The sequence below is a fragment of the Camelus ferus genome, chromosome 25 (assembly GCF_009834535.1).
Source record: "Camelus ferus isolate YT-003-E chromosome 25, BCGSAC_Cfer_1.0, whole genome shotgun sequence".
Taxonomy (NCBI): domain Eukaryota; kingdom Metazoa; phylum Chordata; class Mammalia; order Artiodactyla; family Camelidae; genus Camelus; species Camelus ferus.
In genome coordinates, this window is record NC_045720.1 from 36,562,926 (window position 1) to 36,580,319 (window position 17,394).

At 36.7% G+C, this 17,394-nt stretch overlaps 1 protein-coding gene across 1 annotated transcript in view; it reads left to right on the top strand.

Moving 5' to 3' along the window:
- LOC102520157 (40S ribosomal protein S2-like) overlaps positions 1 to 17,394 on the top strand; it is a 133,283-nt gene that overhangs the window by 68,211 nt on the left and 47,678 nt on the right. The window contains exon 3 of the mRNA XM_032467889.1: positions 14,435 to 14,478. Coding sequence (XP_032323780.1) covers positions 14,435 to 14,478 — 44 coding nt within the window. The remainder of the gene's footprint in view (positions 1 to 14,434; positions 14,479 to 17,394) is intronic.

A 17,394-nucleotide genomic window follows, 5' to 3' on the forward strand; every position in this document is an offset into this window, starting at 1 on the left:
CTGTTCTCTCAGCCTAGAATGAACTTTGCCTCTTTTCAATCCTACTCGTTATTTAAATGTTAGCTCCCCTACGAAGATTTCCCTAATGACCACATGCCCTACACAAAATTAATTATTTTCACTCTGTTTTCTCATTGCATTTACTACAAACCTCTTTTATAGCATATTTGCTATCGTATAACAGTTATCATTACTCCACCACCTCAACTAACTGCAAAACTCCATCCTATTTAACTCTGTATTTTTTGTACCTTACACAGTAGAGTGCATTTTCATGTTTTCAAATATTAGTAAAGTGAATTCCTCTGAGCCACAGCGAAGAGAATATACTACTTTGATCACTAAACTTTCTAAAATGTGCACTTAGATGTGAAAATATTTTACATTAATCAAAGCAGGGTTTTGACCCATTTTACATGTTGCGCCAATATGCTGGGGAAAATTGTGATTTAAATTCTACAATGACTGATATAATCTTTAAAAGAAAAAATATATATACCATGAAAAAAATCTTTCCTATGCAACTTTAGTATCCTTAGCCTAGGCTCCTGAAGGAGAAGGATTATATCTTAAATGTCCTTTTCTCTCTAACCCTGGGCATGGCAATGGGCACAAAGTAAACCCTCAGTGAATGTTATCGAACTAAAATGCAAAAATGTTCCCTTCCTATTGTGAGTAAATTGTCTCATTGTTATTTGTACCATATTTATAGAGCAACATAAAAACAGCTACAATTTTGTGTGTGTGAGTTTTTAAACACATTTATTGTGGTATAATTCCTACACAGTAAGCTACACTTATTTCAGATGTACAATTTGATGAATTTCGGTAGATGTATACACCCATGAAACCACCATCAATCATTTCAAAAGATGCAGAAAAAGCATTTGATAAAATTCAACATCCATTTATGATAAAAACTTACCAAAGTGGATATAGAGGGAACATATCTCAACATGATAAAAGCTATTTATGACAAACCCACCACCAGCATAATATTCAATGGTGAAAAGCTAAAAGCCTTACCACTAAAATCTGGAACAAGGATGCCCACTCTCACCACTTCTATTCAATATGGTATTGGAAGTCCTAGCCATAGCAATTAGACAACAAAAAGAAATAAAAGGGATCCAAATTGGAAGAGAGGAAGTAAAATTGTCATTATATGCAGATGACATAATACTATATACAGAAAACACTAAAGACTCCACACAAAAACTACTAGAGCTGATAAAAGAATTTGGCAAGGTAGCAGGATATAAGATTAACATACAGAAATCAGTGACATTTCTCTACACTAACAATGAAATATCAGAAAAGGAAAGGAAAGAAACAATCCCTTTTAAAATTTCATCCAAGACAATAAAATACTTAGGAGTACATCTGACCAAGGAAGTGAAAGACTTATATGCAGAAAACTACGAAACACAGACTAAGGAAATTATAGATGACTTAAAGAAATGGAAGGATATCCCATGTTCTTGAGTTAAAAGAATATTGTTAAAATGGCCATACTACCCAAGGCAATCTACAGATTTAATGCCATCCCTATCAAGTTACCCACAACATTTCTCACAGAACTAGAATAAAATAATACTAACATTTATATGGAATCACCAAAGACACAGAATTGCCAAAGCAATACTGAAGTAAAAGAATGAAGCTGGAAGAATAAACCTCCCAGACTTCAGACAACACTACAGAGCTACAGTAGTCAAAACAGCGTGGTATTGGTACCAAAACAGACACATGGATCAATGGAACAGAACAGTGAGTCGAGAAATAATCCCACAAAGCTTTGGTCAATTAATCTTTGGCACAGGGAGGCAAGAACATACAATGGAGTAAAGACAGTCTCTTCAGTAAACAGTGTTGGGAAACCGGGACAGCTGCATGGAAATCAATGAAGTTAGAACATTCCCTCACACCACACACAAAAATAAACTCAAAATGGCTTAAAGACTTAAAAATAAGACAAGACACTCTAAACCTCTTAGAAGAAAACAGGCAAAGCATTATCTGACATACATCTCAGCAGTGTTCTCCTACGGCAGTCTACCCAAACAACAGAAATAAAAGCAAGAATAAACAAATGGGACCTAATTAAGCTTATAAGCTTTTGCACAGCAAAGGAAACCATAAGCAAAACAAAAAGACAACCTACAGAATGGGAGAAAATATTTGCAAAAGATGAGACTGACAGGACCTAATTTCCAGAATATATAAGCAGCTCATACAACTTAATACAAAAAAAAAAAAAAAAAAAAAGTCCAAAAATGGGCAGAAGACCTAAACAAGCAATTCTTCAATGAAGACAAACAAATGGCCAACAGGCACATTTTTAAAAAGCTCAATATTGCTAATTATCAGAGAAATGCAAATCAAAACTACAGTGAAGTATCAACTCACACCAGTCAGAATGGTCATCATTCAAAAGTTCACAAATGATAAATGCTGGAGAGGCTGTGGAGAAAAGGGAACCCTCCTACACTGCTGGTGGGAATGTAGTTTGGTGCAGCAACTGTGGAAAACAGTATGGAGATTCCTCAAAAGACTAAAAATAGATGTACCATATGATCCAGCAATCCCACTCCCGGGATATATCCAGAGGAAACCTTAATTCAAAAAGAAACATGCACCCCAATGTTCATAGCAGCACTATTTACAATAACCAAGACATGGAAATAACCTAAATGTCCATTGATAGATGACTGGATAAAGAAGCTGTGGCATATTTATACAATGGAATACTGCTTAGCTTTAAAAAGTGATAAAATAATGCCATTTGCAGCAACATGGATGGACCTGGAGAATGTTATTCTAAATGAAGTAAGCCAGAAAGAGAAAGAATAATACTATATGATATTACTTATATATGAAATCTTAAAAAAAGAAACGAAGAAAACAAACTTATTTACAAAACAGAAACACAGTCACAGATAAAGAAAACAAACTTCTGGTTACCATGTAGGGAAAGGAGTGGGAAGGGATAAATTGGGAGTTTGAGATTTGTGGATACTAACTAATATATATAAAATAGATAAACAAGTTTATAGCACAGGGAACTATATTCAATATCTTATAGTAATTTATGGTGAAAAAGAATATGAGAACAAATATACGTATTTTCATGTATGACTGAAGCATTATGCTGTACACTAGAAACTGACACAACATTGTAAACTGACTATACTTCAATAAAAACATACATATACAAAAAAAAAAAGAAAGCTAACATTTCCATCACTCCCCAAGAGGTGCAATTTTCAACTTCCCAGTTTATCCCTCCATACTCTCTTTAACCGCTGCTCCCAAAAGTTTGTTCTCTATGTCTGTGAGTCTGTTTCTGTTTTGTAGATAAGCTCATTTGTGTCCTTTTGTTTTTAAGATTCCACATATAAGTGATATCTTATGACATTTTTCTTTCTTTTTCTGGCTTACTTCATTTAGAATGACATTCTCCAGGGACATCCATGTTGCTGCAAATTGCATTATTTTATTCCTTTTTATGGCTGAGTAGTGTTCCATTGTATAAACATACCACAGCTTTATCCAGTCACCTGTCCATGGACATTTGGGCTGTTTAACAACAGCTTCTCTTAATGGAGATCTTACTGTGCGCCAAACACATTAGCTATTTAAATTCGGTATCCTGTTTAATTTTTGTTTAAACAATTGAGAAAGGTTTTTAATAATGAACAAGATTAAACATCACATTTCACAGCTTAAAAAATAGTTTAGTTCAGAGAAGTTAAATAACTTGTCTGAAGTTACATAGTGAGTTTCAACAGTACTAAGATCTGAACACAGGTGGGTCTAACTTCCTACCTCTGGTCTTTCCTTTTCACATTATATCTCTAAACTATGTAAGCCTTTTTATTTTTAATTTTTTTTTTTTTTTTTTTTGGTGGGGGAAGCAATTAGTTTCATTTTTATTCATTTATTTATTTTTCAACAGAGGTTTGGGGGATTGAACCCAGGACCCTTGTGCATGCTAAGCACGTGCTCTACCGCTGAGCATTACCCTCCCCCTGTAAGTCTTTTTAAATTTTCATGCTTTTGCCTGTCTTTCCTTATTTCTTTTCAGTAATGTCTTTGTGAGATTTTACGTTAACTATTCGGGCATAACATTCAACTAGAAAAACGGGTGAGGAAAAGAGATTGAAGGCAAAACTTCTCGTTTAGGAGGCTGGCAGTTCTGTGGCTTTTGGTTTTTCCCTACAGGTATGAATAATCATTTAAAATTCCGATCTAAGCAGGAACAGACAGGTACACATCTCCCAGATGTGCTCGGAAGATAGATAAAGTACCCTGAGCAAAAAATGTGAAGGGGAGGAAATGGGAACTCAGTGTAGAATCCGCATCAGAAATAGCTCCACCCCCTCACAGCTGCAAAATCGTGTCCGTGGAGAGGTTTCTTGGAGACACCAAATCACTCATCTGAGACGGAGAATGAGAGGGAGGGAGAGACAAAGAGCTTGCTCACGGTTGGCAGAGACCAGCAAATCAGCCAGAATAGACCCTTGCTAGGAATTATAGGAGTGTCATATGCTAAGCACAGTAAACTTCTTTATATTACTCGGCTAAGGACATAAGAGGATTAAGTCTTTACTAGTTAACTTGTTATCTCAGTTATGGACTCTCCAATGGAGGGATTTTAATTTTTACGAATAAAGGGATGGCTTCACAGAACGGTCCACCAGGGTGAGAAAGGAGGCCGCCCTTCCGCACAGCCCCGTGTTCCACGCCACCGTGAGATTCAGCACAAGCCTCGGTCTCTAGTGAGAGGTTAGCCCTTATTCTGATAAGCTGTAGGCTGTCTGAGCAGTGAACATTTTAAATCAGCGTAATTATACTTCACATGGCAATAAACACTTTCAGTTTAAGTGTGCATAATTTGTCTCTTTGTCTGATTCTCTTTGTTGCATTAGTTTTTTTTTCCTCCATGGTAAGCATAAAATAACAGGATTTGTGATGATCCCCTAGAGATTAGTCTTCTCCTTGTCTCTTTTAAAAATGCTTGAGTTGCTTTGTTTATTTTTTAAAAAGGAAGAAAAGGAAAAGAAAGTTGAATTTTAGAAAAAAAAAACAAACCTCATCTACAGCCATTTGGTTTAGAAAAAAAATTCAGGCAGATTATGACACCTGTTAAAATTGTTCTCATGGCAGGAAACTGGGCCCCTCAGGTATGTCTGAGCATCTTCTAATTCTCTGCTCTGCGGCCAGGCCTGAACCTGGTCTGACTCAAGTTTGGTCGTCTGGCTTTGATTGGTATTCAAGTGGTGTGGTGAGTGTGCAAGGCTCTAATCCTTGCAACACATGGTAATTTTTTCATTCTCGCTCAGCCTCCACCTGTTCCATGGTCCAGTGGAGGACTGCAAATCCCATCAGGGGAGGGCAACCCGACTAAGCCCGCCTCCCTGGCTTCAGTCCATCACATGTGCACTCGGGCTGCAGAGCACCCAGCCAGCTGCAGCCCCGCGATCATGTTATCAGATGACGGATGGCTTCATATCAGGTGTTTAAACTGACGAGCTGCCCCATCTGGTAAATGATTCGGGAAGTCTGGCCTTGCTTGATGAATGGGGGAAGTGACAATGCCAATCAGAGTGACCCCTGCAGCCTCCCTGCTGCTGCCCCAACAGCCACAGTCGCATCCATCCCACTGGTTTACTTTTTCAATTCTGTTGTCACTCAGCTGAGGGTAGACCTACTGTCACTAAATTGTCACTAAATTACATCATTAATCCAAATATTTTCCTTGCGAGAACCTTCCTAAAATGAATGCCAGGCCTCCAGCAGACTCATGATCAGAAGTAGAGGACAAGACGCAGGACTCCGTCCGATAATTTTAGAGGTTATTTCACATCAATTTTCACAGCCTGTGTTGAAGTAAAGGCAGTTATTTTAGGGGGAAACTGCGTATTTTACCCCAAATCAAACCAGGATCCACTACAACGAGAAATGCCAGAGAGTTCGTCGTGTTGTGCATAGATCTGCCGACTATAAACTCCTCTGTCATATTGGCTCTCCATCACTGGTTGGTATCTCTTTGTGATCATTGGGAAGAAGTTCTCAAAATGGCTCTTCCAAACTATCTTTATGAGATGGTTTGTGATTCCATAATCCAGGTTTTAAAAATTAAAGTTTTTAAGAGTCTGTAATGTGTGTTAACTGTTGCCCACTTCTGCTCAGTATCATGGTGCCTATAAGAAATACGCATGGGTAAGGCTAGATTTACAGAGCATAAGACCAAGTGGAAATTTCAATCAGTGGAATCAATGTCTCATCATCCCCCGATGTTTTATTGTGAAGATAAAGTCTATTTATAGATGGTATATCATATCAATTACACATCACAGCAAATATCAAATCATGGAGATGGAGCTGAATGCATGAACACTTCAGAGACAATTTTCTGTGCAATATTTATTTTCATCAACAATTTCAAATGACTGTGAAAGACTCATAAGCCAAGCACCAATTGTTTTATTTCTAATTTAAAAACGTACTGTTATCTAGGTCTTTGCTAAAAGTGCTGCTTTGTCCACCCCTGTTAGAAGGCACATTTTTTTTTTTTTTTGGCAGCCTTGAACAGTGAATAAACAAAACAAAGGGAGAGTTTAATGGGAATGACAGCCCAGCAGGTACACTTATGATTTAGTATCATTTCAGTTTTCATCCAGGAAAATTGTCAACCATTCCAGGAATAAAAAGTAAAATGCCATGTACTGTATAGTATAACCTCTTTAAATTGGCAATTTGTAGCTGTGTGATAATTCATCCTTAAGCAAACCTCAGCCGCTTGCTACCTGCTGTGTTCATTAGCCCGTCCATCTTCCTGTTCCCTGTAGAGTAACCGGAACTGCGGTTGTTAGAAAAATGTCGCGCTGCTGTGTACATTCCCTACTTAATACGCGTATACATGTTTGCACGAATTTCCATGCGATTGTTTTAGAAAGATGAGCAAACATTTCGGGGAGCTGGAAGATAGTTATTAGTGTTTCTGGATGTTTTGCGACAAATCCGTTTTAGATAAATAATGTATTACATACTGTGTCATATGCAGTGGAATTTTTTTTTTTATTCATCTATTGAGCATAACATGCAAAGCTCAATATAGCAACTACCAAATTCTAAGAGCAACAGCTCTCTGTATGTGGCACATTTGCAAATATGGGTATTTCAGGGTGCAAATTAAAATAGTTTGATGCACCACATCACACTTTCTCAATGAAAGGGAAACTTTCCTTGTGCTTACTATAAACACTTCATTTACACGTTTATTTGAGACTTTGTTAAATTAGATTGTGTAAACACAGGCTGTATAGCAAGTCAGCTTTAATACACATGAGTTTAAAAACTGACTTGCATGCTGAACATAAAAACTATAAAGGACTTCACCAAGATTCATTGATTCATGTCAAGGCATCATTACTTTTCAAAGTGTGAAAAATGATCATATATTTATGACCTGCCGACTGAAGCTGTTTCGTGAATTAGCGAAAGCTCCGGAGAGGAGCAGCCTAATTGCATTATCATAGAATCAGAGATGGTTGTCAATTTCCTGCATTTAGCTTTTCTCCTTTAGTTTGTTAAAATGAAGGTGCCATACGTTGGATGAATTCACTAATACCCTGATGAATGAGGTATTTTCCCAGTAGGCTCGCTACCAGTATAAACAGTGAATTAGGAATGATAGACCATCAATCATATCTCCTTCAAACAGATCTCTGCTCTGAGATTATTCATTATATATTAGGGCCACTTAAAAAGTTTTCACACAGGATTCACTGATGAAAAGACTTAAATTGTCCATAATCTTCAAAGTCTCCTTTGGAAGCCAGAGGACGTGAAATAGTTTACTTCACTGACACAGTTTTCATTGTCTCATTTCAATTGTCTTATTCCTTTAAAAAAAAAGAAAGAAAACATGATACTGTTCACCTTATATTGGTTACTGTTCTAATTATAAGATTGGATTCTATAGTTTGTAGCCATTTCTTTATCTGATCACAAGTTAAAGGTAATTCTCCAAGAAACCTGTGTCAACTGAATACAAAATTCAGGCTTAAATAAATGCTCACTTACCTCTTAGATTTCTGCCGTCTACAAGTTTAAGATGAGCTGGTGATTTGTGCCGTGTTTTTTACGCAAGGGGTCAGAGCTTGCCCTCGGGCACCCATGTATGTTTCCCCTGGGGTTTTGTCCCTTTAATGGAAATTACGCGTATGCATCCAAGGGAAAGATTCCTCCCGAAGGGATTTATCCTGCCTCAATGTGCAAACATAATTCTCATTAAAATTAATAGGAATTGTACACATGCATCTAGAGAAGAAACAGACCCCTAGGTTCAGATCACCTCATTCTGTTTCATGCCAAGGATGACAGGGTCTGCCCTGAAGGTGGGCATGCAGCCAAACAGTGGAGGGTTCAGATAAACAATCAGAACTTCGAATACTCGCTTTGCACCGTGTGTGAGTCTCTGCAGATTTTTTTCTTTGTAAGAGATTGTAAGGGGGACCTAACCAGACTCTTGTTTGCTAAGCTTTTTCCCAGCATTACAATTATTTCCATTATCTCTTCTCCAGGGAGTTCAGGAAAACCGGCGTTGCTTACGCTTCAGTCCTGGATTGAAGGTTTGGGATCGTTTGTATTTATCAGAATCACTGGACCATAATATTTGTCTATTCTTTCCTTTTGTAATGCTTCAAAAATACCTCTTATTTGACTGGATAAGTGGTATTTAACTCCTGGTGTGTTTTAGGGCCTGAGAAATCAGTTCTTTATTCTGGGGAAATGCAGCTTTAATGCACACATTGCTAAACTTGTGTAAATTCAACCAAACAACCTTTTTTTAGACCAACTGAATCTATGGAACATGAAAAAGAGAAGAGGAAAGTTAATATTCGATTAATTTGATCATTTCTGTCCAAACCATATAAATCACCCCATTAAAAAGGATAACCACACCCCTCAAATAATATGTCTTATTGGATTAGTTTTAAAAATTGAATTATTCCAAACACACTAATATCACCACTCTGAAGCATATCTGAACAAGATTTTCCAATTTCTTCCCACTTATAAAAGCCACCATAGTATGGGAGAAATATCACTGTTTTTATTGATTTAACTTCATCAAGTAAACAATGTATTTAAACCCGGAGATTTTCTTACCTCCTTAGGAAGCAGATTGTACCAACCAATTTTGACATCCACCAAATAAACCACAAATCTGTATCAATGAGAGAGATGTGTAAATAATGGGTAGTCTTGGCTGGAAGATATGCTAGGTGCCGGTTGTCACATCTCCTTAAAAGGAAAAATTGCGGAAATGTAGACACTCAAGTGACTGCATAAACAGGTAAATTAAACCTTTCCAGTTTTCAGTTGCAATTCAATTGGCCAAGTACATAGTTCACTGAATCATGAAATATTTCCAAGCACAACCAATAAACCAAGTGTTGAGAATCACTTGTGTGGGTGGCACAATTGTCGCACTGGGAAGCTTTTTATATCTAAGTAATGACTCTGAGGATAAGGACAGAGCTAGATGGTAAATACAGGCCAGACAAGGTAAATGTTTCAATAATTCAACTTCTTACTCCAAAGTAGATCTCAGGCCACCAACTTGAATGCTCCTTCCTATTGTCAGTGACACCCCTATTTCCAGATTCTGTCCCTTTTACTGGGTGCACTTCCTTCTACCTTGGATGTCTCCCAAAGTTCCACCATCAGTCTCTTCTGTTCATCACAGGCATTCTTCTTTGGCTATACTGCACTTATGTCCAGACTTCAGCTACCATTTTGGTACCAAATTTGGTCCTTCCAAATTGTTCCATCGCATCTGAGCCACTTTTCTGGGTTCTAGGTCCTACTAAACGGACTACCTTAAACTCAGGAGGGACAAAGAAGAACTTCCCTTCTCCGCGAGAGTTATTTATACCCCTGTGAACAATTCACGCCCAGAGTGGGGTGGTTATACTTTTTAATGACTGACAAAAGGAAACAGAAAAGTCTTGAAAATGCGGTTTTCTCTAGTTCTCTGTTCTGCAGAAGATAGTCTGTAAAACTAACCGCATACTGTGACCGAACACATCATTCTGAAAGAACTAGATAAATTAAAAATGTTGGGTAAACACAGGTATAATTATTTTGAATGAATATGCATATGCTTAAAATGATTTATTTCAGATTACTTGTGCAAGCTCTTTCTTCCTTCTCAAATTAAACTATCACCACAAAAATGTAAGTTTTTGCTGCCATATATGCCCTCACTAAGGAAGCAGAGAATTTCTTTGAAATTGATTCACATCATGCGGCCTTTCAGATAATGATTTCTGCTTGTGTCTGAGATTTGCCCTTCATAGAATATATGAAAGCAAGTCATATGTTTAACCCTACGTCTTCCAGTGTGTGTATAAGCACTATTTCAGTCCCTTGCCGGGCGACAGATCAGCAAATGTGGATGCAAAAGTATCTAAATACAGAATTATCAAATTAAATCCATTTCTACACCAGTAAAATGGTGAGATTCCAATGCACAAGGACTACATTTGGGTTTAATGTTTCTCTCTTCTTATATTATATTTTAAATTCATTAAAGTAGCATATGAATACGTAGCAGTCAAAAAGAAATTCAAACAAAGTAACATATAAAATAGCGATGAAAGTCTCTCTTTACCAGCCAGTCCAACACCATAGAGGTAAATAAAATAGTATTTGTCTTCCTGTTTTCTCATAGCCATCAGTCCAACTCCTGAAAACAATCAATAGCATATATAAGGGTTCACTAAATATTTGCTAAGTTAATTGATATTTCTTTCAGTTATTTTGTATACATTTGCAAATATACTCAACATTCATGTGAACACAACGTGCCCACTGCCCTGTGATCTGCTTTTGTTAGAGTTCCGTCTGTCTCTTCACCAGCTTTCTCCATCCATCTCATCATTGTTTAACAATCACATCATTTTCTATAGTACAGAAAAATCATTATTTGCTTACTTGTTCTTTATATTGTGCCCAATTTTTGACTACTGTAACCAATGCTAAAATGTCTCATGTACGCATGGGAATATTTTTGCAGAATAGATTTCTAGGGATGGAGTTGCTGGACCAAGAGTTTTTAAGCACTTAAAGTTGTTCCAGTATATACTCTTGCCAACAGCACATAAAGCTATCAGTTACACTAGGGCTCTGACAACATTTAGCTCCATGAATACGATGGATGAAAAAGTATACTTACCAAATTGTTGCTTTAATTTACATTTCCTTGTTTTCCACTGAGCTTGACTTCCTTTATGTTTGTAATACATGTGTGCTATTTGTTTCTATGTAAATTCTCAGTTCATTAATTGTGGTTATCTTTTCCACATTGATTCAAAACTGTTCTTTGTATATTATGGATACTAACTTTTGCTTACTTTCTCCTGGTCTGTTACTAGTCTTTTACAAGAGATTTTAAATTGCATTTGTTTACATCTATGAAGATTTTCCTTTATGTTTCCTGGGTTTTGTGGCTTACAGAGTTGCACCTTTCACTGCACAGTTCATAAAGATATTACTTTTAGAGTTTTACATGTTTTGTTTTTAAACATTTTTGCTTTCTTTTACCCAGTCTGTTAGGCATTTTTTATTCCGTTAATGTGAACACTAAATAACACATGTTCAACAATCTTGTATTCTAGAAGTACATTTATATGATCATAATGTGTAATTCTTTTAATATACTGCTGCGTTTGATTTGATTTTGTAGTTTTGCATCTATAATAATACGCACTATTGGTCTTTAGCTGGGCTGACCTTATCCAGCTTTACATCAGGACCATGTAATCTACATAGACCGTATTAGCCAGTTTTCCATAACTTTCTATGCTTTTCTAAGCGGTTAAAATTTAAGTAATAGCATATCATATCTTTGATGTGATGGTTAGGTAGAATTTATGAAGATCTGTTATTCATTTATTAGATATTTGATTATTTAATTTCTCCTGTAACTTTTCAACCAGTCTTATTCTCTGCTAACTCTAATTGGGCATGGTCATATATATATATATGGAAAATATTCATTTCATTTTCTTTTTTTTAATTTTAATGCAAATATATACATACTATTATCTCAACATTTTTTAAAACTATATCTTTAGTTATCTTCCTTTCTTCATCCTAACATCTTTTGTGTTTTCTTTCTCACACACTCTCCTAAGTGATTTACTGTAAGTTTCTTTATTGTGTTGCTCTTTAAAAAAAATCTGGGATTTTGTTGATCAAATATAATAAAGTATAAAATTTATTTTGTTTTCCATTTCATTAATTTCTGTTTTTATATTCATACATTTCTGTCTTTTACTTACATATATTTTCTTGCATTTTATCTAGTTTCTTAAGTGATGCTTAACTCATTTATTTTCAACCTTTTTAAAATTTTTTAATTTTTATTTTTTTTTTTTTACTTATTTATCCATTTTAAACATTTTTTATTGAGTTATATTCATTTTACAATGTTGTGTCAAATTCCAGTGTAGAGCACAATTTTTCAGTTATACATGAACGTATATAAATTCATTGTCATACTTTTTCTCTGTGAGCTACCATAAGATCTTGTATATATTTCCCTGTGCTATACAGTATCATCTTGTTTATCTATTCCACGTTTTGAAATCCCAGTCTGTCCCTTCCCACCCCCCACCCCCTTGGCAACCACAAGTTTGTATTCTATGTCTATGAGTCTGTTTCTGTTTTGTATTTATGCTTTGTTTTGTTTTGTTTTTTAGATTCCACATATGAGCGATCTCATATGGTATTTTTCACAAACTTTTGGTCAACTAATCTTCAACAAAGGAGGCAAGAATATACAATGGAATAAAGACAGTATTTTCAACCTTTTTTTAAATAAATATATTTCAGGTGTTTTTTCCTGAATAACCTTTAGAGCGTAGCTTACAGTTTTTGATGGAACTGTCATTATTACTCACTTCTAGGAGGTCTAAATTTTCCATTTTGTTTTTCTCTTTAACTCAGAAATCAATACATAAGATAACAAGCAAAAATAAAGGGAAAATGGGAAATTGGGGAAAGAAGTGGAGGATAGGAGAAGGAAATATCACAGAAAGCATCTAGAGAGATGTTAGTTCCTCTCCCATGAGATAGAACTGTCTTTAGGTGACAGCTCCAAACAAATTTTGACAAAATATAAGAAATATCTTTGTAAAATTCAGGATTGTCCAAAAAACGAAATGAACTGCCTTGTAAGAAAGTGAGTCTCTATTGTAGGAGGCGTTCCAGCACAAGAGTGAGTGATCTTGTGACAAGGATATTGTAGATGGGATTCAAACACAGCGTGGACAAATTACTTTTAAGATCTTTCTCAATCTGTTTGCATTCTATCATTTAATTTACTCTATTATAAAGTGTGACAAATGGTGCCACAAAACTATTCTTAATTCAAGTAAACCCCCCACTGCAATAAACTCCGTAGGAAACAGAGGCTGCTTTACTGAAATATAATTGTGTTAAAATTAATAGTTTGCTTAAAACCACATTCCTAATCTGCAGTAGTAGAATAAACAGACCACAAGACAAATTTTCTCTGTAGTTTATTAACAAGTCAAAAGAAATTTTTTAAGGAAAGAGTAGCATCATAAACCATTTCTTTCTCCTAGTTCTTGGGTCTTTGGCATAGAGTTTTCCCTTACAGAATAGTTTCTGATTTAAGGTTAATGGCTGGGATGTTTGAGATGCCAATGGAGTCTAGAAGTATAGACGTTACTTGCAAACACAATAAATAAATTGTAACCTCCTCAGTGATAGGTCAGGTAAGCATCGTCCATTTTTGCCTTTACTTCTCTTCCGAAACCCTCGCTCAAACCAGGGTAAGTTGCGACCCATTCTTTACATGTCTCACTAGCTCCTGGTCTCAAAAAGTGAATGATCAGGAAGTGTCCCTTGCGTGACTCAAGCTTCCCTGAACCCAAGCAGCACGTGTATAAAAAGATTTGCTGCCCAAGATACTGTCTTTGTTTCAAAACGCAGCTCTTTTCTCATCTGTGCCGGTATTTTCGGTCTTGCTGAATTCTTACTCTCTGACTTACAATGACTTCCTGTGCTACTGTGCTTCCAGAACTTCCCCAAGCTCTGACCCCAGGGAGCCTGCGCAGACCTCAACTCCCACCCCTTATTCTCAGGCTCTTCTTGACTCTCCAGGTCCTTCTCCGTCAACCAGCACACCTATAATTCCCACTTAATATAATAAGCCGTATTGACTGTGCCAGATGATGTATGGCCTGAATACTTGTGTTCCCTCAAAATTCATATATTGTGCCTCTAATCGCCAATGTGATGGTGTTTGAAGATGGGGGCTTGGGTGGTAATAAGGTTCGATTAGGTCATGAGGTTGGAAACTCCATGACGGGGTTACTGGCCTTATAAGAAAGAGGACTTTCTCTCTCTCTTTCCCTCTCTCTCTTCCCATCTGTGCTCATCAAGAAAAGACAATGTGCAGATACAGTGAGAAAACTGCTGTCTACCAGCCAGGAAGAGTCGTCACCAGGAAGCAAATTGACTGGCATTTTGATCTTGGGTTTTTCAGCCTCCAGAACAATGAGAGATGCATTTCTGTCTTGAAGCCACCCAGATTAAGATACTTTGTGTCAGCAGCCCAGGACAACTAAGACAGCCTCTGTGCCAGTCACACAAGCCTTACGTAGACCTTGTGCTGCACTGTTTTGTTTGGTCGTTGGCTTCTCTCTGTTTTCAATGAAGATCTTGATGCCTGTGAGCTCCTAGATAGAAGTTAATGGACTAGTCAGTGATGTAATGAACATTTGTCTAAAGGGAATGATTAGAAACACTGGCTCTACGCAATCACAGAACCTAGAACCTCAAGTGTCACTGCTTTCATTTGGGGGCAAAATGAAGTGGCTGATTTCATCCTGGTTGACTGTGGGTTGACCAACCTATTATAAAGGCCTATGATTCCAGAAAGAATAAAGAGATAAGACAGAAAGGCTATGCAAGAAATTCCAGTGAAAACGCTGTGTCCCTGGTGTGTCAGGGACTGACATGTAAGTTTGCAGGTTTATCACTCTGGAACATAAAGAGAACTCAGGTCCCAGGGGGGTTTTCCACACATCTTTATAGCTCCAGCACTCAGCACAGCTCCAGACACACAGTAGACACTCACAATGCATGTGTTGGAGAAAGGCACTTACATTTTCTCAGTTACTTTGAATATAATTATATCGTACTATCACCATTTCTAGCTTTCCATACATTTCTTCATCTGCTTATTCAGTAAGTATTTATTTAGCACCTATTCCATCACCAGACCCTGCTCTAAGCACTGAGGACATAGTAAACAAAATAAAATCTTTGCTGTCATAGAGTTTACATTTAATTGGGGAAATGAGCAGTAAGCAGACAAACGTATTAGAAAGTAGACTATGGTGTCAAGGATTAATCGATGCTATGGAGGTAACTAAAGCTGAGGAGATAGAAAATGACAAATAGGTACTATTTTCGATAGGAAAGTGATGTCTGAGCAAGAAGATAAAGAAAGTGAGACAGTGGATCCTCTGAATAGTTGAGTAAAGAGCATTCCGCCAGAAAGAACAATGAACACAAAGGCTTAAAGATGTGAGCGTTCTGTGCTGAGGAGTAGCAGTGGAAACAAATGGGCACTAAGAAGGGGCAAATCAGGTCAGAATTGTGGACAGACATCAAATCACATTGGGCCTGATAGGCTGTTGTTAGGGCTTGGGTTTTTTTATTGAAGAATAGTTGACTTACAAGAGTATGTTAGTTTCAGGTATATAACATAATGATTCCATGTTGTGACACATTTGATAAAGTTATTATAACATACTGACTAAGTTCCCTGTGCTGTGCATTACTTCCTTGTAAGTTAATTTATTTTGTACCCAGTAGATTCTCTTAGTCCCCTTCTGCGCCTCCTTCCACCCCACTACTCGGGTAGCCACTAGTTTGTCCTCTGTAATTTGGAACTCTACTTCTGTTTTGTTATATTCATTCATTTTTTTTTTTAGATTCTACATATGAATGAAAATGTACAACATTTGTCTCTGTCTGACTTATTTCACTAAGCATGATAGCCTCCAGGTCCATCCAAATTCCACAAATGGCAAAATGTCATTCTTATTTATGGATGAGTAATATTCCATTGTATATACATACCACATATTCTTTACCATTTATCTGTTGATGGACACTTAGGTTGCTTCCAGATCTTGGTTATTATAAACAAAGATGCAATAAACTTTGGAGTGCGTGTATCTTTTCAAATTAGTCTTTTCATTTTCTTCAGATAAACACATAGGAGTGGGATTGCTGGATCATATGGTAGTTTTATTTTTAAATTTTTTAAGAAACCTCCATATGGTTTTCCATGATAGCTGCACCAATATACATTTCCACCAGCAGTGCACAGACAGGGTTCCCTTTTCTCCACATCCATACCAACACTTGTTATTGCTTGTCTTTTTAAGATAGCCATTTGGACAGGTCTAAGGTGACATCTCATGATGGTTTGTTTTGCATTTCCCTCATCAGTGATGCTGAGCGTCTTTTCATGTGCCTGTTGGCCATCTGTATGTCTTCCATGGAAAAATGCCTATTCAGTTCTTCTGCTCAGGTTGTTTGTTTTTGTTTTGTTTTTGATATTAAGCTGTATGAATTCATTTTATATTTTGAATAGTAACCCCTTATCAGACATATTACTTGCAAATATCTTCTCCCAGTCAGTAGATTGCCTCTGATTTGTTGACTGTTTCCTTCTCTGTGCAAACTTGTTAGACTACATCACATTCGCTCATTTTTTCTTTTGTTTCCTTTGCCTGAAGAGACAGAGCTATAAAAATGTTTGCTAAGACCAGTGTCAAAGGGCATATTGTCTGTGTAATCTGGGATTTTTATGGTTTCAGGTCTTACATTTAGATCTTTAATCCATTTTTAGTTTATTTTTGTATATGGTTGAGACAATATTCTAATTGCACTCTACTTGTAACCATCCAATTTTTCCAACACCACTTACTGAAGAGACTGTCTTTCTCCCATTGTATATTATCGCCTCCTTTGTCATAGATTAATTAACCACATGTGCATGAGTTTATTTCTTGGCTCCCTATTCTGTTCCATTGATCTCTGTGTCTCTTCTTGTGCCAGTATCATGCTGTTTTGATTACTGTACCTTTGTACTATAGTTTTGAAATCAGTTTTGTAGCAGCTTTGTTCTTTTATTCTCAAGATTGCTTTGGCTATTTGGGATCTTTCGTGGCTCTGTGCAAATTTTAGAATCATTCATTCTAGTTCCGTGAAAAATGTCATGGATGTTGTGACAGGGATTGCATTAAATCTATACATTGCTTTTGGTAG